Raw genomic sequence first — 22,723 nt, forward strand, 5'->3', positions numbered from 1 at the left:
GGGCAACCCCCAGTCCCTCATCCAAAAAAATTAAATAAGAATTTAAATATTTTTAATATCTGATTTATAAAGGTTTAATAGTTGTACCACTAGTAAGTGTTGAAGACTCGAAAAATTACAATTATCTGTGGTAGGACTCTCATATTACAAAAAGAAGAAAAGACAAAGTGTTCAAATGGTTGCATTCCTAAATTAATCAAACCAGCTTACAAAGAAAATGAAATAATTGCGCATAAAAAAAAAAAAAAAAAAACAAGAACCTAATTTTTGGCACAAGCTAGTCTACAAACAACCACATAACATGAATATCCATTTTTTGTTTTCAAAAAAATTCATGACAAACAAAAGCTAAACTATCAAAATAGCTTCTACATTAAATGTCCGCATCCTAGCCGCCATTTGTCTTATTGATATCACCAAGACTATCATCAATGACTTAATCAAGGCCATCATTAAAATCAGCATGATCATTATCATTATTATTGTTAAATGCATCATTGTGTTATTTACCTATATTTTTTCTTTACTTTTAAAGTTTGCACCACTTAATAATGACTGATGAACCAAAAAGCAAATTTTTGAGTCATAAGCTTGTCAATATAAGATAAACCAAATCATTTTTTAAGTTGTTCATTTCATGTATGAGTTATACAACACAAAAGCCCTACCTATATAAATGCTTTTTAGTTAAAAAGATTTTTAAAATATGAAAGAATGTGGGATCTTATGATCCTACCAGTTTGCGATTCTAGGTAGGATTAGAATTGTTTTAGTAAAGTAAGATCGGAGGATTGTAAGATCCTGTGGTCTAGATCGTGATTTTAACAACCATGGTTGGCGGCTCTTTGGGTTGTGGGGAACTTCCTGCAAGGGAGATATTGGGCGTTTTTGCAAAACTAGAAAGGGAAGAGATTTATGGAGTTGCAAAGGGATTGGAGTGGGAGGGCATCTCTATTGTAATCGAATGTAACTTTTCTCTCTGTTTTTCAGGAGGAGATCTTGTTTTGCTCTCATTGTACCTTGATTCCGTTGTTAATTTATTTTTTCTGAGGAGGAAAAAAAATAATAATTGAAAGTGCATTCTTAGTATACCAAATAGATGGTAGAATTGTTTACATATTGTTTACCTCTTGAACGAGTATGAACCTTTGCGCCTAATTTAATGCATGCTAGTCTAAAACCATTGTGTAATGGCCGTTGGCTGTTAGATTGGTGGCTTTCAGACCGTTTCAAGGTGATATCTTGGAGGTTCTCTGATTCACAACTGTATGGTCTGGTATGGGCAGGTACATTGTCAGACTGACTTTGACTAAAATAGGTTTATGTCTCCTTTTTTTTTTTTTTATGCATTTCCTCATTTTTTACCTTTATTGAAGTTGAGAAACTCAATTTTAAGTTGGTTTATTTTAGTGAGTAATTTTTTAAAAAAAATAATTTTTGGGTTAATTTTCCTTAACAATTAGTATATATTTTTTTTTTAAATAACTAGCATTCAAATAAACCTGATTTTTCCTCTCATTGAATTACATATTCTAAATTCTTTCAATTTTGTTTGTTTTTGTTTTTTTAAATGTTTTTCTTAGACCTAATTTGAAGACAAACACATTCTATTGCTATGCAATATTTTTTGATAATAAAAGAAGGTATATTGGACTGAGAAAGAGAAGCTACAACCAAAGGGGACAATAAGTTCACCTGAAAATATAAAAAAAATAGAATAAATAAAAAATGAAAAATAAAATAGAAAATTAAAAAAAATAAAACATGAAAAATAAACAAATAGTACACTTAACCAAGAAAATCTCTTTTCAATCCTTTTCCGTTGCAATTTACGAGCACTTTCAATTTTCTAGCTCCTCTGATCCTTCTTCGCTTTATACTTAACCCCCATCAAAGCACACTTCAATTCCACCAGCATCATACATTTTTAAATCCAGTTTATGTGTTATATCTTGGGCTTCTAAGTCCGTCCAAGAGATCACCTCCACTGGTGAGGTAAAAATCCATCATTGCACTGCAGTTTATTATCCAACCCATTGCTCTCAAAAATAAGAACCCCTCCAATCCTTCCAATGGGGCAGGATGTGCATACAATAGCTCCCTGTGAGCATCACATGTCAGAAACATATCCATATTGTTCCCAAATCTCATCCAACAGCAAACACCATCACAGTCAAACTCACAGACGTCATCACTATTGTTATCTGAAAAATCTCCTCATTTTTTAGGCTCGTTTCCTTTTCTAACTCCATAACTATTGTATGCATTTTTGTTCTTGTTTAATATATGAACATACTATATTTTGTAGGATGAAAAAAATTCCATTAAAGACTGAAAGAGTAAAAATGATGACATTCTATATTTATATTTCTTTATATTTATGATTTCTTAGATTAAGCTTCACTTATAATCTATAAAGTAGTGGAAGTTGCTAATATGCATGCTTCTTCTTGCCAATGGCAACTAAAGCAACAACGATGATGTTCAATTCTTGTAGTATATGTTATATTTAAAGTGATTAAAATTTACTAAAAACTATTAATCATTAGTATATAGGATTCTGGGGTCACAACATGTGAATCTGTATGTTTTTAACAAGTTCACTAATGGGAAAAAATGAATTCACGGATGTGGTGTTTATCACCTGTTATGTAACGCACATCCGTGATGGCAGCAACTGTTACACCACGACTGTCACCGCCACATGGATCGTTACCATTATTTCAAACCATGAATGCATCCATCATGAAAATTACAATTATTTTAGTTCCTCTCCTTTTTCTTTCGTTTAGTATTGTATATTGAAGGAATGTTGTATGTGGTGGAAATATATCTTTTTAAAAGGGATGGAAACTACATTATTTGAACACACTTGTGGTGTTTTAATATTTTACATTTTTGTGGTTTACTTCTTGCAGGTGAATGGATGTACTGGCAAAATGGGTAAGGCAGTTATAGAAGCTGCAATTTCTGCGGGGCTTCATCCTGTTCCTGTGTCATTTAGTTGTGCAGAGGACTCAGGTAAAATTGTCCAAGTAGGTGGGAAAGAGATTCAAGTCCATGGCCATTCTGAAAGAGAGAGCATTCTTGCATCCCTTTTAAGGGAATATCCAAATTTGATTGCAGTAGACTACACTGTGCCTGCTGCTGTAAATGGTAAGCATGCGTGGCTCTGTGTTACATTTGAAAAATGCAAATTTTTTTATTATTTTATTTTTGATAATGATAAGAAAATTTTATTATGAACCGAAGCAATGTACTGTAGTATGAGGACAAGGTGTCTTCTAAGAATAATAAGCAACAACCTAAAAAGACTACAATAGAGCTGCCTTCCAATCTCTTTGAAGGTGGAACAGTGAAAAGCCCCAAAGAAGAAAAACCAAAAAACTAGTAGGCCCTAAAAGAAGCCATGGACACCACTCTATTCCATAATAAACAAGAACAAGTTGGTGATGCTTAAAAGTTCTCGCGTCTGTCTTTATCCAAAGAGTCCATTAGATAATTGCATCAACCCATAGAACACAACCCTTTCTATTTGAGCCAAGAACACAAGGTTTCCTGAGCAAGAGGCCTCCCATATTTTGAGGCACTGCTCAAGTTTCACCAAGTAAGAGAAGAGAGCATTCCAAAGATGGGATGTTACCTTACAATGTAGAAAAAGGTGAGTTATTGTTTCATTGGACTTGTGGCACATCAAGCACATGTTGAAACTGAGAGCCATTTAGGTCTTCTTATCTGTGTAGCATATTATGTGTATAAATCCTATTTGGAGTTAAAGTCTAGATGAAGGTCCAAATATTTAGAGGAAGCTTAGCCTTCCAAATGATGTTGCCACTAGGTAAAAAAAAGTTTCTATTTCTAGTTTTTTATTTTCGTTTCTCTTATTTTTTGACAGTGATACCAAATGACCCCTAAGTTTACGACTCTCGTGTGCAACATAATGGCCATCCCATAACAAGACACAAGCAAGGGCATAGTATGATGCATCTGTTTTACCTCAAAGGGATGTTTGGAAGAGCAAGTACTGAATCTCACATCATGGTTTCTTTCAAGTTGTTAAAGGCTTCCTAACATTCTTTGTCTAGTTCTACCTATGAACTTTCTTCAATAGTTTTGTCAATGGGGTAGTTCTCCTGGAGTACCCCTCCACAAACTTGCAATAGTAGTTGGTGAGTCCAAGAAGGGAATGCAACTCTTTTTTACCATCATTGGGATCTCTGGTCTTGATTCTCTTGAACAGCTCTCATATTCTCTATCCATCCGAATACGACCTTGTTTAATCACACGACCAAGGAATTGATACTCTTCTAGATGAAAGAGCACTTCTCTTTCATATAAAGGCTGTTCTCCTTGAACTTGTCAAACATCCGGGTACACCACGACAAACTTGTCGAGGTATTTATAATACCTAGTTCATCAATGTGCATAATGTAACTGATGCATTCATTAACCGAAAGGGCATCACTAAGAATTCATGCCTTGTACCGTGTCAAGCAAGTAGTCTTTGGCTCATCACCATTTTCTATCCTCACCTAATAGTAGCTTGATCACAAGTCAAGTTTGTTGACGTACTTGGCATGACTTGGATGATCAAACAAATTAGCAATTAGTGGAATGAGATACTTGTTGCGCACAGTCACTTTGTTGAGCATGCAATAGTCCACACACACCTTCATGTTTCCATCATGTTTTTACTAAAACAACACTAGTGCTCCAAACGGTTCTTTGGAAGGATGTATACTCGCTTCCTATAGCTCATCAAGTTGGTTCCTTGACTTGGCTAACTACGGAGGCAACATCCCCTTTAGCAGGAGGCTTCACTCTCGATAACAACTCGATCTCATGCTCCACACTTCGCCGTGGAGGTAAGTTGTGAGGTAGCTCGTCCGAAATCACAATTTTATACTCATCCAACACAACTTGGATTCCAATAGACACCCGCTCTTGGCCTACCTCCTTATTCATCACCAATATGGTGAGATATGTCTGTTTCCCCCTCCTCGAACTTTTCCTGAGATGCATGGTTGGGAGGAACTTCTCATCGTCCCTTTTCTTTGCAACGATTTGCACCACGCAAACGTGGTCTCCCATTATATGAAGGGAATTGGCAAACGACATCAGTACAATCTTAGTATCCCTCAAGAATTCCATTCCAAGTATCACTGTTTGTGAAATTCGCATGTCCTACCCATTGTCCAAGTTTCATTGTCACTTGCATGGCTACCCTTAGAGTAGGCTGAGCTGCAGAGTTAACCGCTTTCATGCGTCATGAGTCCTTTTCTAAGTTCAAGTTGATTCTCTACACTTCCACTTGTGAGAAAAAGTTATGGGTAGCCCCATATCCAGCACAGTATGGGTGATCTTCCCATTGACCCTCAGATGCACAAACATTAACCCTTTCGCTTGGGTAACTTTTGGTTCTTTTGCCTGCCTTTCCAACTTATTGAGTAACTGCCTTACACCCATCCTTGGTATTTCCTCATCATCCTCTTGTGCCTCCTCCGCAATGGAAGCTTGCAAGGCATTGAGCGATGACTTGTGAGGGCAATCAACAACTTTGTGAGGGTCTCGACATAAGAAGCACGCCATCTTACCATTGGTTGTGTTAAAATACCGAGATGATGAAGATTCCTTTAAAGTTGATGCCTTGATGTTGATTCACCCACATTTTGGTTTATCATTTTTGACAAACTTTTTGTTGCTTCCACCCATGTTGCTCTCTTTGAGCATTGTGGATCACTATCTATCATAGTCAATCAAGTGTTCCACGGTAGCTTGTGCGTTAGACAAGTCTTGAACTCTTTGTTGATGAAGTTCTACTCTTGCCCACTCACAGTTTTAACCCCTTATGAAAACAAAACAACTTGTCTTTCTTTGACATGTCCTGGATAATAGATATATAACATCAAAGCAGAGAACTTTTTCACAAACTCTTTGATAGTACCACTGTATTTGAGGTCTTGCCTTCTCTGCTGAGCATTGTAGTCTACATTCTCAAGAAAAAATTGGACCTTGATCTCTCTCTTTAAGTCTATCCAACAATCAACTTCACACCGTCCATTTTGTATCTCAACATACTTGGTATGCACCACAGCTTAGCGCCACCACTTAAATACATTGTCACTGTGGATACTTTCGCCTCCTTTGAGTTGGTCTTCATGGCAAGAAAGCATTGTTCTATGTCAATTAAGAAGTTCTCCAACTCCTTAGCATCCCAAGCACCCCCATATGCTTGGGGTTCCGGCACCTTTGTTCATCCATACTCTATTCCCATAGAGTTGGAATTTCCCATAGCATGAACCATCATGTTTGTGCACGAACTAGATCACTCATCTAGATTTATAGAATTTCTACTGTAGCATGGAAGTCCTCTGACATCTCTACCATAGATCCATTTTGATGCTTTTTTCATCCCTCCAATGCATCAATATGGTCAGCTAATTTTGCAATCTCTATGGCCACATTGTTGGTTGTCTCAGCTATGCCTCTAGTGCTTCAATTCTCTTGGTATTGGTTAGCATGGTCTCTTACCGATGCTTCACTCAATCCCACAATACGAAGGCAACCAAATTCACAAAGCAATAAACCAAGCTCTGATATGAACAGAATTCTTCAAGTAAAAGGTTTAAATATTGCAACTCAGTGTCCCAAATTGTTGAAGAATTGAATAGATTTTTCCCCGCTGAAAAAATATTGTAACTCAGCATCCCAAATTTTGGAAGATTCAAATAGATTTCTCCAACTCCGATTATCTTTGGAATCCTCATGCAGTATACCTTTTAATTTCATCTTCTGTTCCTTCCTTGGAACTGTCCTTAAACCATGAAGTCAATGCCTGTGAGTTTCTTCGTACTGTTGACATAAGCACCAAGAAATTTCTCCATATAAGTGGAAAAAACAAACAGATATTGAGAAAATTTTGGTTGAAACAGTCAATAAAACAACTAATTATGCTCCAGATTCAGAAATGATGCAGAAAACACAATGGATCGGCGCAAGTTAGTTCAATAATACCAAATTGCGCCAAGAGAAATAAACTTGCCTGCTGAAATTGATTTTTAAAAAAAAAAATTTGTCTAGTCTAATAAAGTTAACAATCTGTTGAATAGGAGGCCTTTTGAAGTTTTATCTCTGGATTTTTGTTCTTTATGTTTCGATACTTCAGAATCTGTCTCCCATTTTTTCCTGCATTGAGTGAGTGGAACAATTTATTTGGACTATTGGAGAGAATTGGGTCTGTCCAGAGTTGGTGGAGGATCTATTGGCTATGTCATTTTCAAGTTTGGGAGGATAGAGATGGTTTGGCTTTATGGAATTGCAGGCTTTCTGCTGTATTTTGGGGTATTTGTTTGGAATGTATATTTCCAGGAAAGAAGATATGTTCATTTATGACTTGGGATAGGATTTTAGTATTTGGCCTCATTGTGGGATTTTGCTACTGATTGTTTTAGAGGATCGCCTTTTTCAGACTTACAGCATGATTTGGAGGGCATTGCTTTTGCAATATTTCTCTTTTTATTTGTTAGATTACCACTTTGCCTAAAAGCTTAAGCTGTTAGGTTGTGGGCCAACAATGTATATCAAGCTTTGACACTCCCCCACACGTGCAGCCCGACAGCAGGTCGAGAGATGCACACACAATAGATAGCACCCATTACAGGGAATATAATAATTTTTTTTAAACGCCACATAATAAATGCAGGCAATGAGACTAGAACCCAGGACCTCCTGGTAACCAGCTCTAATACCATGTTAGATTATCACTTTACCTAAAAGCTTAAGCTGTTAAGTTGTGGGCCAACAATATATGTCAAGCTTTGATATTATTCTTGTATATTCCAAGGAGGATGTTAGTGCTCTTTGTTGTACTTTCTCTTCTTTTTAATAAATTTATTCTTCTCTAAAAAAGAAAAGCCAGGGTTAGGTGATTATTTATACACCTCCAGCCTGAGGGGGGTGTTAGAAAATATAATGTGATTTTAGCAATTAGGTGGCGTAAGTTGGTGTATTTTTGTTCTTCATGTCCTATTATTATCAATATATAAAGAGAGCGGACCTGGGGCTGTACGCAAGCTCCATAGAACTGCCAATTAGGTCTTCTTCCTCTAATCTCTTCTTCCCTTTTCCCTTGCTAACCCTAGGTGCTGTACTGAAACTTCAATTTATTTCCAATTTCCAGCATCCCAAACTCATACTCAATGTTTAGTTACATTATGGGCTTCCTATGTTCCTCCTGTCCTCAAATATTCCAAATGAATAGAGTTGAAACTTTCTTAAATTCAAATGATATTTAAAATTTCCTACCATGCATTCCTTTAGAAGGATCCACATTCTTGTGGATCATGCATAGGTTTTATGGACCGAACACTTAACACCGTGTGAAGGGCTGTGCAGCACTAGTTGCAGAACACAAGCTTGACTAGTCAACCCCCAAAGTAAACCTTGGATTCATCACATAAAGAAGTTCACAAACATAGAATGCAAGTTACATGGAAGCAATAAACAAGCATGAAAGTAAACATGAGTCAAGTGGTAAACCATAAAGCAGCGCAATTCATCTTGTTAGACCTCTGTGGGCAATGTGTGTTTAGCGAGGGAGGGAAGTAGGCTAAACATGTTTACAATAGTTTGTGAGTTATACAATGATGAACATTCACCCTCCCCTAAAGAGCTTTCTATGAAATTCCTACTTCAGCACGAGGAAACATCAATATGACCAAGGATTCATGCTCACCCTTTTCACTAAAGCATCACCGTACTTAAAGAATAGAACCTACGCTAATATTACATGACTGTTGCCCATCAATGTACCAAAGATGAATGGTCTCAAACAAGCATAAGGCTCTGAGTAAGCTTGGCTCTTACCAATAGGTAATGGATATACCCTTTCTCAAAATTGATCCAGTGGAATGCCTGCGTACTTGACAAATATACTTTTCTGAATGATGAGGGCTTTGGATGGTTGTGTTGGTGAAGTAACAGGAATTTGCAGTGCATTTGAACTTACCTCTGCAAGGGGAGAAGGTATTGGTTAAATGTTGTTCCTATCCTAGTCTTTAGTATCTAAGCCATTTGGTTCATGCAAATTTATTATGTTCATTATTTAAATAAGGTGTTTAATATGATATTATTTCCTTTTTGCTGCTTTGGATTTCTTTATCAAATTTCCTTTAGTTTTATTATGCAAAATGCAGATAATGCAGAGCTATATTGCAAAGTTGGTGTACCCTTTGTAATGGGAACTACTGGTGGAGACAGGGAAAAGCTGTATAAAACTGTAGAAGAATCCAAAGTTTATGCTGTGATCTCTCCCCAAATGGGAAAACAGGTGATCAGAATTTATTATCCTCAAATTTATTGTAGTTCAGTATAAAATTCTATTGATGGTATTTTCCATTTTCCAATAGAAGTTGCTTGGTCTGTTTTGTTCAGGTTGTAGCATTTCTAGCAGCAATGGAAATTATGGCTGATCAATTTCCAGGGGCCTTCTCAGGCTATTCCCTTATGGTACTATATTTCTATCTCTTTTTTTGTTTTTGTTTTTTTAATTGTGATTTGTGATGTATGAGTTATACTGTGTATCTGAATTTTTTATTTGATATACTTCAATGGCATTAGACAAAAATTCTAAAATTTTCTGGTTCAATGAGGGAGTGCTCTCAACCTGCTCATTTCTGGTGTGGGATACTTGTTTAGGAATTTTTTGGCTGTACATGTGTAGCTGAAATTCAACTTCTCAAAGCTAACTATAGATAATCCATTCTAAATGAGCATACAACATGAATTCTGCAGAATGCAGATCGTAGTGATCCTAATTGATTGCTGAACGTGAAGAATCCATTATTAATTGTTGGTGATTTGGTGGCGATAGGATCATTTTTCTTTCTTTCTTTTTATTGATATCAATTCTGTAAAATTTAAGTAGCAATCAGTGACATCATGGTGAAAAAGTGATTATTGATGGGACAAAATGCTCTAATTTTTTTATATTATTTATTTATTTGTTATATATGGCTGCGCTTTGTTTTTTTGAACCTTTTTATGGGGTTATAGATGGGGCATAATGCTCTAATGTCTGTGGAGGAGATGTCATCTCTTAGGAGCCTGGCTAATCTTCGATACCTTTGAAAATTTTTAGATAATTAAATTGATATATTTTCTGTTGATGTTATAGAATATAATTTAATTTTTAATTTTCTAATTTGGTTGTGCGAACAGTTTGTGCCATCATAAATATAGCATTTTTTGCAGCAAAATCTTGTATATATTTGCCATCTGCTTGTACCAAAGATGTTATGATAGCTCCCTCATGCTAGTAATACTATGGCTGGCAATATACATGGCTAGCAAGGAGGATGGAAACCTCTCTTCTGGGAAACATGAAATTACCTTGTTGTAAGGGATCATGCTCTTGAGGAGCTTGTTGGGGAGGGTACTTTCAGGACATGATCACCCCCATTCCACTCTAGGAAGGGAGCTAGATGGAACCGTTGGCAGAAGTTGGAACAATTGTTCTCATTGAGGATACAAACATCATTAAAGAGACTTTTGGAATAGACCAAACAAGGCTAGATGGCATCTTGAGGGTTGGCATGGAATGGATTACTATTGGTACTATTACCCCGCCCTTGATCTTTATCAATGTTGATTATTCTTGTATGGACCTTTCAGGTGTTGCTAACTCACAATTTAAAAGAAATTTGTAGTAGTTAAGAAGGAAGCTTAAGCCTAATGTTTGTTTATTTATTTATTTAAAACTCAATAAGCTTCATGGTGCAAGGACCATTAGTACTAGTAGAAACCTAGGTTTAATAGGCTAATGCCCTAATGTTTGTTGAGGAGATATCATCTGTTAAGAGCCTGACTAAGCTTTGATACATTTTGAAAGTTTTTAGATGTTTAAGTTAATATATTTGCTAGCGGTGTTATAGAATAGAATTTAGTGTTCATTTTTCTAAAATTTGATTGTGCAATTGGTTAGTGCCATCATAACTATTGTATTTTTTGCAGCAAAATTAAGATATGGAGAGTGATGAGGAGAATTAGGTGATTTTAGGAATATCATCCTATATAGTATATTCCAACATTTGTTCCAACTTCCAAGTGCTTTTGTTTTGCATTGAGATTGGTCGCCACCTTCTGGTTTGCTTGCTTTCTTCATTTTCCTTTAATCCATCAAAAGTTGCAACTCCTATGTGAACCTAAAGTTCAAGTTGAGTGGTAGACCCTGAGGAAATCCCATTAGAGGAAACTAGCACGTGTGTGTGTGTTTTGTAAAACGAAAACCATGGTATATGTTGTGCAAATTAATGTGCAGTGGAAACAAACGGTCTTACAACGCAGCAACCAACAGTAAAATATACAGAATACACAATCATGTGGATTATATGAAAGCAATAAAACAAGGACACGAAGAATTACGTGGTTTGGCAATGCCTACATCTATGGGAGCAAACGACAGTAATTTTTGACTATCTTCTGTCAAAAGACATATGGATTACAACATACATGTATATATAACCCTCTTGAAGGTTTTCCCCCCAAAATCTTACCTGTACAACTTCCCAATTCAAAATTTGAAAACCAGTGCTGAGTAACCGAGCAAAATCGCTGACGGTTTCAGACATACCATCGACGGTTTGAAGCCGAGACCAAGTAGTCGATGTAACACAGCAAAACAGTCGACTGTTTCTTCTGCACCTAGACAAAACTGTCGATGGTTTCAGGCAAACTGTCAATGGTTTTTTCCTCCAAGTCAGCAACTCTGTTTTCCACCATGTTTTCTCTTTGTACATGCATTCCACTCAATATATGAGCCACATATTACAACAATCTCCACCTTGGCAAATATATGCCCTTTAGGAGAAAGTCGAAAACATAATCCGCTGCTCCACTTGGGACAATAGGTTGGGACCGCCTTCTGTCTAGCAACTAGAGACATTAAGTGAGTCTAAGCAATGCGTGGTAACTGGCTTCGTCAATACATCTGTTGCATTTTAAGAAGTGTGAACTTTCTCAAGTACAGTTCACATGAAGAAACCAACTCCAGGATCCTGTGGAACCTCACATCTTTATGCTTGGTTCTCGCATGATACACTTGGTTCTTCGCCAAATAGATGACACTTTGACTCTCACAACGCAGCTGGACTCCACTTTGCTGTATGCCCAGCTCCTTGACTAAACCTGTAAGCCACAATGCTTCCTTGGCAGTTTTGGCGACTATCATATACTCTGACTCAGTTGTTGATAGTGCAACTAAATATTGTACCATAGACCTTCAACAAATAGGCCCTCCCACAAGGGTGAACAGATACCCTATTGTAGACCTCATGTCATCCAGATCTGCTGCATAATTTGCATCCACATATCCCACAATTGACGGATCACTTTGTTGCCTGCCAAACATGATGCCATAGTGAGAAGTACCCCGCAAGCATATGAAAATCCATTTAACTGCATCCCAATGCTGTCTACCCAGATTTGAAAGAAACTTACTACATTGACAGCTTGTGCCAGATTGCCAGGTCTGGTCTTGTACATACCATACATTAAACACCCTATTGCACTAGCATAGGGGATCTTTGACATGTCACGGATATCATCATCCATCCTTAGACACTGAGTGGTCGACAATTTAAAATGATTCGCTAATGGTGTACTTACCGGTTTTACATTAACTATGCTAAACCTCTCCAACACTTTCTCCACATACCTACCCTGAGATAACCACAATCTCCTTGCAACTTTGTCCTTGCGAATCTCCATCCCAAGAATTTTCTTGGCCGTGCCAAATCTTTCATGTCAAACTCTTTAATCAACAAAGTCTTCAACTGATTTACCTCAATCATATCCTTTGCAGCAATTAACATGTCATCAACATAAAGCAATAAAAAAAAAATGAGAGAACCATCCTCAAGACTCTTCACATACATGCAGCAATCATACTCACACCTCCTATAGCCTATCCGGATCATGTTGGAGTTAAAACGTTTTACCACTGCCTCGAAGACTGCTTCAGTCCGTGAAGTGACTTCTTCATTTTACAAACTAAGTGCTCCTGTCCAGGTTGACTAAACACTTCTGGCTATACCATGTAGATCAGCTTCTCCAAATCACCATGGAGAAACACTGTCTTTACGTCCATTTGCTCCAGATGCATATTGTAATGCGCCACCAATCCCAACACTACTCCGATAGCAGTGTGTCTGATCAAAGGGGAGAAGATTTCATCATAATCAACTCCTTCTTTTGTGAGTAACCCTTTGCTACTAATCAAGCCTTGAACTTCCCTCATTCTTTTTCTGATACTGCTTCTTTCTTCCTATACACCCACTTGCAACGTATCGCCCTCTTCCCTTTTGGAAGCTCCACTAACTCCCACGTCTGGTTCTTATGCAATGATTCCATCTCCTCCACCATAGCACCCATCCATTTACTTTTCTCCTAGCTATGCACTATGTCACGAGCTAAGCTTGTTCAGGGCATTATGCTTGCCTGTGTCCGCTTATCTCGTGTGCTTAGGATGGGTTTCCATCATGTAAATACTAGTGTAGGGTTATTTTCTGCTAGTAGAGTCTTTGTAAGCTAAATAAGGCAGTATGACTCCTCGGTCACTTTGATGTTTCCTAGTGCCAGGATGATAATTACATAAAAACCTCTTTAGGGGAGGGTGAGTGTTCATCAGTCATTGTAAAACTCACTAGCAATGGTCAACGTGCTTAGCCTACTTGCCTCCCTCACTAAGTACAACATGTCAACGGAGGATTTGTTAATGAATTACGTTTGCTTCAATGTTTACTGCTTGTTTGCCACGGCTTTCGTGAATTGATTATTGTTTCCGCTGCTATTTGAATGAATGTTAATGAAAGTGCTTCGTGGATGAATGTTGGTAAACGATAGGCTGGCTAGTTAAGCAAGAGTGCTTTAGCTAGTGCCATACGGCCCTTCACAACGGTGTGAAAATAGTCGAACCGTGACATTTGGTATCAGAGCCAAGTCGGTGACACTTGGTGAGAGCCCAAGGTTGAGTTGCTACGTGAATTCGATTGCCTTCGTTGTTGGATTTGGGAAGCTTTGGTAAGTGACCATGGCCCCAAACACTGCTGAGAGGATCAGCGTGTTGGAAGCACAGGTTGAGACAACAACCAACACTATGGCCGCGGAGGTGGCCCAGATGAGGGAACTTGTTGATGAGGTGATGGGATCACAAAAACATCAAACAGGTTTGCTAGGCGACTTGTCAGAGGACTTTCGCCACATAGTGGAAGCTTTGCAGGCCCGGATGGCAGATCTGGATGCAAAGATGAATGTGATGGTTCTTGCTATGGGGAACTCCAACACTCCGGGAGTTAGCAAGACCAAGGTGCCAGAACCCAGGACGTATGGGGGCGCCTGAGATGCCAAGGAGTTAGAGAACTTCTTGTTTGATGGGGAGCAGTACTTTCGTGTTGTGAGGATGGCCTCAGAACAGTCAAAGGTGGATACTGCGACCATGTACTTGATTGGCGATGCCAAATTGTGGTGGTGTACCAAGTACAGAGAAATTGAAAATGGAAGTTGTGTAATTAATAGTTGGGCAGACTTGAAGAGAGAGCTCAAGGCTCAATTCTTTCCTGAAAATTTTGAGTATAATGCAAGGAGAAAACTAAGAGATCTCAAGCATACGGGGTCAATCAGCGAATATGTGAAACAATTTTCTGCTTTAATGTTGGATATTTGGGATATGTCGGAGAAGGACAAGTTGTTCTATTTTCTTGAGGGGATGAAACCGTGGGCAAGAACTGAACTTCTTAGACAAAGGGTTCAAGACTTGTCAACTGCACAAGCGGCTGCAGAACGCTTGACAGACTACGCTGGTGATGAGACCGCTTTGTCCAAACTGTTTGGCGGAGAGGGAAACAGTGGAAAGTCTTTCAAAAATAGCAAACCCAAGAGTGGGGGAGCTGACTCTAAATCATCAACCTCACAGGAAGCTTTGTCGTCTCAAGGGTTCAACACACCCAATGGAAAGGGGAAGAGTAAAATTGAGTGTTTCTTGTGTCGAGGTCCTCATAGAGTTTTTGAGTGCCCTCACAATGCATCACTTAATGCCTTACAGGCTTCCATTGTAGAGCAGGCAGTGGAAGACGATGTGGAAGAGGATGATGCCCCGAGGGTGGGTTCAGTGCGGCTGGTGAACGTATTGGAAAAGCAGGCAAAAACACCGAAAGTTACATGAGTAAAAGGGTTAATGTTTGTGGACTTGAGGATAAATGGGAAGAGTACTTGCGCTATGGTGGATACGAGGGCTACTCATAATTTTGTTTCACAGTTGGAAGCAGGGAGATTCAACTTATCCTTAGAGAAGGATACAGGATGCATGAAAGCAGTTAACTCTGTAGCCCAGCCCACTCTGAGAGTAGCCAAGCAAGTGGCTATAAAGCTTGGACAGTGGAAAGGTCATGCGAATTTCACAGCGGTGCCATTGGATGACTATCCAGTCATTCTAGGAATGGAGTTCCTAATGGGGACGAGGGCAGTGCTGATGCCTTCGGCTGGTTCCCTGTGTCTGATGGGAGATCACTCATGCATGGTGCAAGTCGTTGCAACGAAAGGAGACGACGGGAAGTCCCTTTTAGCCATACAACTCAATGAAGGATTGGGTAAGGGTGAGCAGACATGTCTAGCCATGGTGGTGGTAGACAAAGAAGTAGGCCAAGAGCTAGAGCCTACGACCATCCAAGCAGTGTTGGATGAGTATAAGGAGGTGTTGCCTGATAAGCTGCCTCATAATTTGCCTTCACGACGGACTGTGGAGCATGAGATCAAGTTGTTATCAAGAGTGAAACCACCTGCTAAAGGGCCATGTCGGATTGCGCCTCGAGAGATAGTAAAGTTGGGGAAACAGCTTGATGAATTGGAAGCGGGATGTGTTCGCCCTTCCAAAACACCGTTGGGAGCATCGGTGTTGTTTCAGAGGAAACATGAAGAGCATCTACGGATGGTGTTCGACAGGCTGAGGGAAACAGTCTGGATGTGAAGAAGGAGAATTTCTCTTTCGCTCGGTGGAACAACAAATTCCTTGGTCAAGTCATTGAACAAGGTCGTATCCGGAGGGGTGTGGAGAAGGTAAGGATGATTCAAGAACGGAAGATCCTCACGACAGTGAAGGAGTTGCGTTCCTTTCTTGGCCTTACTAGATACTACAGGAAGTTCGTTGAGGGGTATTCGCGGAGAATGACTCCAATGACAGGACTACTGGGAAGGTATTATTGGCCGCACATGCGGGATGATGTGGTTGATTATACCAAAACTTGTCTCACTTACCAACAAGACAAGGGGGAGCGGAAGAAGTATGGTACTTTCATGGCCGCACCAAAGTACTGTTTGGCAGAGGAGACGACACAATTGTTCCTTGTGACTATTGTGAAACGTTGGGGTGTTACCCAAGTTATTATTTGTGACCAAGATTTAACGTTCACTGACAACTTCTTAACAGAGTTTTTCAGGATATTCAGGTCACACCTTGACATCTCTTCGAGTTATCATCAACAGAAAAACGGACAGATGAAGAGATTCAGAGAGCTGCTAGAGGAGTACTTGTGCCATTGTGTCAACGACAACCAAAAGAATGGCGTGCAACTACTTGATGTGGCTCCGTTCTGTGGCAATGCCCAAAGGCGCTCAACAATCAACAAGAGCCCTTTTGAGCTTGTTACAGGCCAGCTGCCGCTGTTACCTCACACAGTGGGCGAGCCGTACAGATGAAAGAGTCCTAGGGCGTACATCTTCACCAGTGAAGGGAGACAGAATGCAGACTTTGCCCAAGCCTATCTGGAGAAAGCTTCTAAGCAGATGAAGAAGTGGGTAGATCATGAGAGAAGACCGCAATTTCATGTCAACTGCCTTAAGCCATTCAACGCCAACACCAACGACCTGAGCAGAAGTCAGTCAAACAGCGTAGAGTTGAAGACAGTGCAACTTGACAGACATGAAGTTGAAGAGATCCTTGCAGATAAAAAGTTCATATCCTCAAGGAAGAAGCGGCATAAGTTCCTAATGAAGTGGAAGTGCCTTGATGACAAAGAAATCAGCTGGATTTCTGCGGAAGATTTGAAGCCATTCGTGGACAAAGTTGAAGTGTACCTATCGCCAAAAGTCTACGAGGATGTCGACAGCATAAGTGGGGGAGAATGTCACGAGCTAAGCTTGTTCAGGGCATTATGCTTGCCTGTGACCGCTTATCTCGTGTGCTTAGGATGGGTTTCCATCATGTAAATACTAGTGTAGGGTTATTTTCTACTAGTAAAGTCTTTGTAAGCTAATAAGGTAGTATGACTCCTCGGTCACTTTGATGTTTCCTAGTGCCAGGATGATAATTACATAAAAACCTCTTTAGGGGAGGGTGAGTGTTCATCAGTCATTGTAAAACTCACTAGCAATTATCAACGTGCTTAGCCTACTTGCCTCCCTCGCTAAGTACAACATGTCAACGGAGGATTTGTTAATGAATTACGTTTGCTTCAATGTTTACTGCTTGTTTGCCACGGCTTTCATGAATTGATTATTGTTTCCGCTGCTATCTGAATGAATGTTAATGAAAGTGCTTCGTGGATGAATGTTGGTAAACGATAGGCTGGCTAGTTAAGTAAGAGTGCTTTAGCTAGCGCCGCACGGCCCTTCACAACGGTCTGAAAATAGTCGGACCATGACACACCGCCTCTTGAAAAGTAGTAGGACACCAGATCATCAAATCCATACCTAGACGGTGGCCTGATAGTGCGTCTGGGTCTGTGTATAGCGATATTGTGATCTTGTTGGTTTTCCAAGTTTGAACTCCCTGCATTCTGAACACTGTCATCACTGCCCTGAGTCTCTAACTCCATTTGCACCACGTGCTCATTTTTGCTCTAGTTTTCTAGCACCCATTTCTCTTCATCTTCCTTTTGAGTATGTTTCACCATGACTTTCTCATAAAAAACCGCATCTCTTTTTGATCACCACCTTGTTTGCCATTGAATCCCATAGTTTGAACCCTTTCACACCTTTCTGATACTCTATAAAAATGCAACGTCTAGAATTTGCATCAAGTTTGGATCTCTGCTCACTAGAAAAGTGCACAAAGGCTGGACAACCAAATACTCTCAAACTGGAGCAATCTACTGCATCACCTGTCCACACCTCCTCTGCAACTTTCCCCTCTAGTGATGCCCTTGGTGATCTTTTAACCAAGAAACACGACATACTCACTGCCTTGGTCTAAAAATTCTTTGTAAGCCCTGCATTCAACTTGAGACACTGAGCTCTTTCAGCTAGAGTTCGGTTCATCCTTTCTACCACATTATTCTGTTGCAGTGTCTGACGAATTGTGAAATGTATCCTTATGCCATGCTGCTTGCAAAACTCCATGAACCTTGAATTAGCGTACTCGGTTCCATTGCTCGACCTGAGACATTTAATTCTCCTCCCGGTTTGGTTTTCCACCTCAGCTTTCCACAATTTAAACCTGGAAAATGTCTCTGACTTGTTCCGCATGAAGTACACCCAAACGTTCCGTGAGTAATCATCAATAAAATTCACGAAATACATATGTTCACCCCGTGATGCTACCCTCACCGGCCCCTAGACATCTGAATGAATGTAGTCAAGAATACCCTCCCTCTTGTGAGTGGCTGTTTTGAACTGCACCCTGTTTTGTTTTCTTAGAATACAATACTTGCAGAAATTTAGCCTGCATGTTTTGACACCCTTCAAAGTATTCCTCTTATAAAGTTCCTTCATCCCATGCTTACCCATATGCCATAACCGCATATGCCACAAAACAGTATTATCTAACTCAGAATCTACAGATCCAACTCGACCCACAACTGTAGTACCCAGCAGTGCATGGATATTTCCCACTAACTTCTGCCCCTTCATCACCGTTAGAACGCCTTTACGCACCTTCATTACCCCACTTTCAGACTTGTAACTAAACCCGTTACAATCCAAAGTGCCCAATGAAATTAAATTCTTCCGTAGATCCAGTATGCGCCTTACATCACATAATGTTTTCACAACACCATCATATATTTTAATTCTTATGTATCCTATTCCAACAATTTTGCATGAAGCATTATTTCCCATCAGAAAAAATCGAGAATTAACTGACCTGTTGGTGCTGAACCATTCTTTATTTTATGTCATGTGATGAGAGCATGCCGAATCTAGGATTCAATAATCCGTAAGGCGATCTGACCCTGATGAAACATAATGCATATCACCATCACTACTCTCTGAGTTTCCTTCTTCTACTACATTCGCTGATTTAAACGAACCCTCTTGATTTTTTGCATCCCCCTTCTTCCTTTCCGGACACTCCGGTTTTATGTGTCCCTTTTTCCCGCACTTAAAACACCTTATGTCCTTCATCTATTATATAGCGACCGAGACTTATTACTACTTGATCTACTTCAGAATTTGCTTCTCCCACGTTCCTGGTTACTCTTCACCACAAGTCCTTCACCTTGTGAAATCTCATCGCTGACCTTCTTTCTTTAATGAAAACCCAACATAATGCTTGTTACTTCTTCCAAATTCAAGGTTTCTTTACCCCATGTTAGAGTCGTAACCAGATTTTCATACATATGAGACATAGGTATGGAATTCAATAGCATCAATGCCTTGTCTTCTTCTTTGAACTTCACATCAACCCGCTTCAAATCACTTATAATTTGATTGAATACATTGATGTGTTGGTTCAAATCTGAACCCTCCACCATCTTAAGCCAATACAACTTCTTCTTAAGATGCAATTTGTTCGTTACAGACTTAGACATATACTAGCTTTCCAGTTTCAGTCAAACAGCCACAGGAGATTCCTCATCCATGACGTGATACAATACATCATCGGCCAGACAAAGCTTGATAGTCGCCACAGCCTTCGCTTTCAATTCCTTACAACTTGTTTCATCCATGCCTTCCAATTGATCTCCGTATAATGCCTTCACCATACCTTGCTGCATTGACAGACCTTTAAATCTTCTTTGCCATAATTCGAAGTTTCCCGTGACTCTGATACCAATTTGTTGTGCAAATTAATGCGCAGCGGAAACAAACGGTCTTACAACGCAGCAACCAACAGTGAAATATACATAATACACAATCATGCGGATTATATGAAAGCAATAAAACAATGACACGAAGAATTTCGTGGTTTGGCAATGCCTACATCTACAGGAGTAAACGACAGTGATTTTTCACTATCTTTTGTCAAAAGACAAATGGATTATAACATACAACATGTATATATAACCCTCTCGAAGGTTTTCCCTCCGAAATCTTACCTATACAACATCCCAATTCAAAATTTGAAAACCAGTGCTGAGTAACCGAGCAAAATCGCTGACGTTTTCAGACATACCATCGATGGTTTGAAGCCGAGACCAAGCAGTCGATGTAACACAGCAAAACAGTCGATTGTTTCTTCTGCACCTGGACAAAACTGTCGATGGTTTCAGGCAAACCGTCAACGGTTTCTTCCTCCAAGTCAACAACTCTGTTTTCCACCATGTTTTTTCTTTGTACATGCATTCCACTCAATATATGAGCCACATATTACCACAGTGTATTTATAGATACTAGAGACTAGTCACCTCATAAAAGCTACAGCTATTGTGGAGACTGGAGACCAAAAAAAAAAGAAGACACGTGACTGAGTTGCTAATTTTTTCTATAACTAATTCATATCATATTTATCTAGATTTAAAACAAAAATGAGAGAGAATTTCTGAGAAAACATGGAACTAAAAGAGGAAGTGGAACGCTATAGAGAGAAATTGAAGAGTGCTTTTCTGCTGTTTGTTTTGCAATTGTCAGACTGATCCTTAGCTTTGATATTTCTGTACACTGAAAGAGTTTCTTGTAGATTAGTTAGTGTAAGGTCTGTTATGTGTTTGCCGGGATTGTTGGATGTAGTGCATGTGTCAAGGATATGCAAAACTTTTGAGGTTGTAAACAAACGAATGCCCAATTTGCAGTCCACTGGTTCAATGAATCTTGGATACAAGTTCAACTCTTTTTTTTTTTAATTGGATAAGAAGAAGTATATTAATAGAAAAAGAAAAAGAATGTATAGAATAGGAGAATGAGGAATCCTCCAAAAAAACAGGGAAAAGCTCAAGTTAAAAAAAAAAAATTAATATAAGACAGCAAACCAACCCTGCTGAACATCTTCATGACAATCCCTTGAAACAACCAGCAGAAACAGCCCATAAATAAGCCAAACAATAATCTTATCCCAAACCAAAACCCAAGATGTCATCTTCCCCTTCCAAATGTGATTATTCTTTTCTATTCTAATTCCCAATAACACAGCAAACAAACCACAACTCTAAAGAGCCGCATTGGCTTTGCTCCTCCTGAACCCAAAAGGGAAGCGGCCAATATATCTTCGGACAACCCTAACTTTCCCCACTAAAACCAAATATCTTGTTCCAAATCCTCCAAGAAAAATAATGATACTCGAACAAGTTTAACTTGAATTAGGTAGACTTAGAACTAATTCGTGTAGATGTGGCTGCCCAATTTCTGATGGTATTCTTTTTTTTTTTTTTTTTTTTTTTTTTTGGGGTTGGGAAGGGGAGGTTGAAGGTAAGCTTCAAATATTGACAATGAGGGCCATCAGCCTTTTGCAATGTATATGACAGATTCTATTACTTGGAGAATGTTAGATTCTGGGGTAATTGAGTATAAAGAACAAACCAGGCTATCCTGAGAAGTTCCGGCATGTGCTCAGTTTTCATGAGACCTGAGAACCAGTTAATGTTCCTATCCAATCTTATTTCAGTCCCTCAGCAAGGTAGAAACTCGATACTCTTTATCTTGGAGCAATTAAGGTTTACATCCAAAGCAATCTATTAGAAGATGGAATTCAGGTTAGGATCTATACCTGAATATAACATTGATGGAGAACCCCCATTGGAGAACTTTAGTTGTTTATATTGTAGCTAAGTTTTTTATTTTTAGTATGGGAAAACTCTGTTTATTTTAAAAGTTTAGTAATTTAACATTTTGTGTGTAAAGTACTTTGGGGTTATTTTGTAATTTCATTTTTTATTGGGGTTTTTATGTAAATATGTGTTTTAGTTCGTAGTGGGCATAAGTACCTGATATGTAAGTTATTCTTCTTCTTCTTCTTCTTCCTCATTCTCCATGAGTGCTAAATAGCAGAAGACTAGATAAGCTTAGCTGCTTCCCCCTTTGAATTGCCAATGTTACTTGGCCAAGTAATGCTACCATCCCATTTGCAATCAGCTCCCACAATTCTCAAATCAGTATTTGCTTTGAAATAGATCTGTTGTGTGGTTTGACACTCAAAAAACAGAGGATTTCTTGTTTCAGCACTAATTCTACACTGCCTGCAAGTATCATAATTTGTTTTACGACAAGCTACCAATTTGTCCTATGTTGTGAGCCTGTTCAGGACAGCCAACCAACAGATGAAAGCATGTCTTGGAATAGCATGCTTTGTCCATCTTATGGGTATTTTAATATGCCCACTAAAATCTATTGGCAAACTCCAATGTTTTTATAAGAATTTTTGTTTAGATGACTTGAGTAAATGGTGGGAATATACAAAATTCCTATTGATCAAATTCTGTAAAATCTGATTATCTCCCCTTTTCTTTATGTGCAATAAACGTCAAGTGGTCATACTTTTTGTGATTTTTTGAATAGGTCTGTTAAGATTTGATTAGAATGAATG

The 22,723-nt window shown here is 38.9% G+C and overlaps 1 protein-coding gene across 19 annotated transcripts in view; it reads left to right on the forward strand.

Annotated features, from left to right (window-relative positions):
- LOC131146298 (4-hydroxy-tetrahydrodipicolinate reductase 2, chloroplastic-like) overlaps positions 1–22,723 on the forward strand; it is a 57,352-nt gene that overhangs the window by 24,593 nt on the left and 10,036 nt on the right. For all 19 annotated transcript variants that reach the window (XM_058095803.1, XM_058095802.1, XM_058095812.1 and 16 more), the window contains 3 exons: positions 2,919–3,156; positions 9,195–9,328; positions 9,433–9,507. In XM_058095803.1, coding sequence (XP_057951786.1) covers positions 2,919–3,156; positions 9,195–9,328; positions 9,433–9,507 — 447 coding nt within the window. The remainder of the gene's footprint in view (positions 1–2,918; positions 3,157–9,194; positions 9,329–9,432; positions 9,508–22,723) is intronic.

Source organism: Malania oleifera, chromosome 13 (genome assembly GCF_029873635.1).
Source record: "Malania oleifera isolate guangnan ecotype guangnan chromosome 13, ASM2987363v1, whole genome shotgun sequence".
NCBI classification, from domain to species: domain Eukaryota; kingdom Viridiplantae; phylum Streptophyta; class Magnoliopsida; order Santalales; family Ximeniaceae; genus Malania; species Malania oleifera.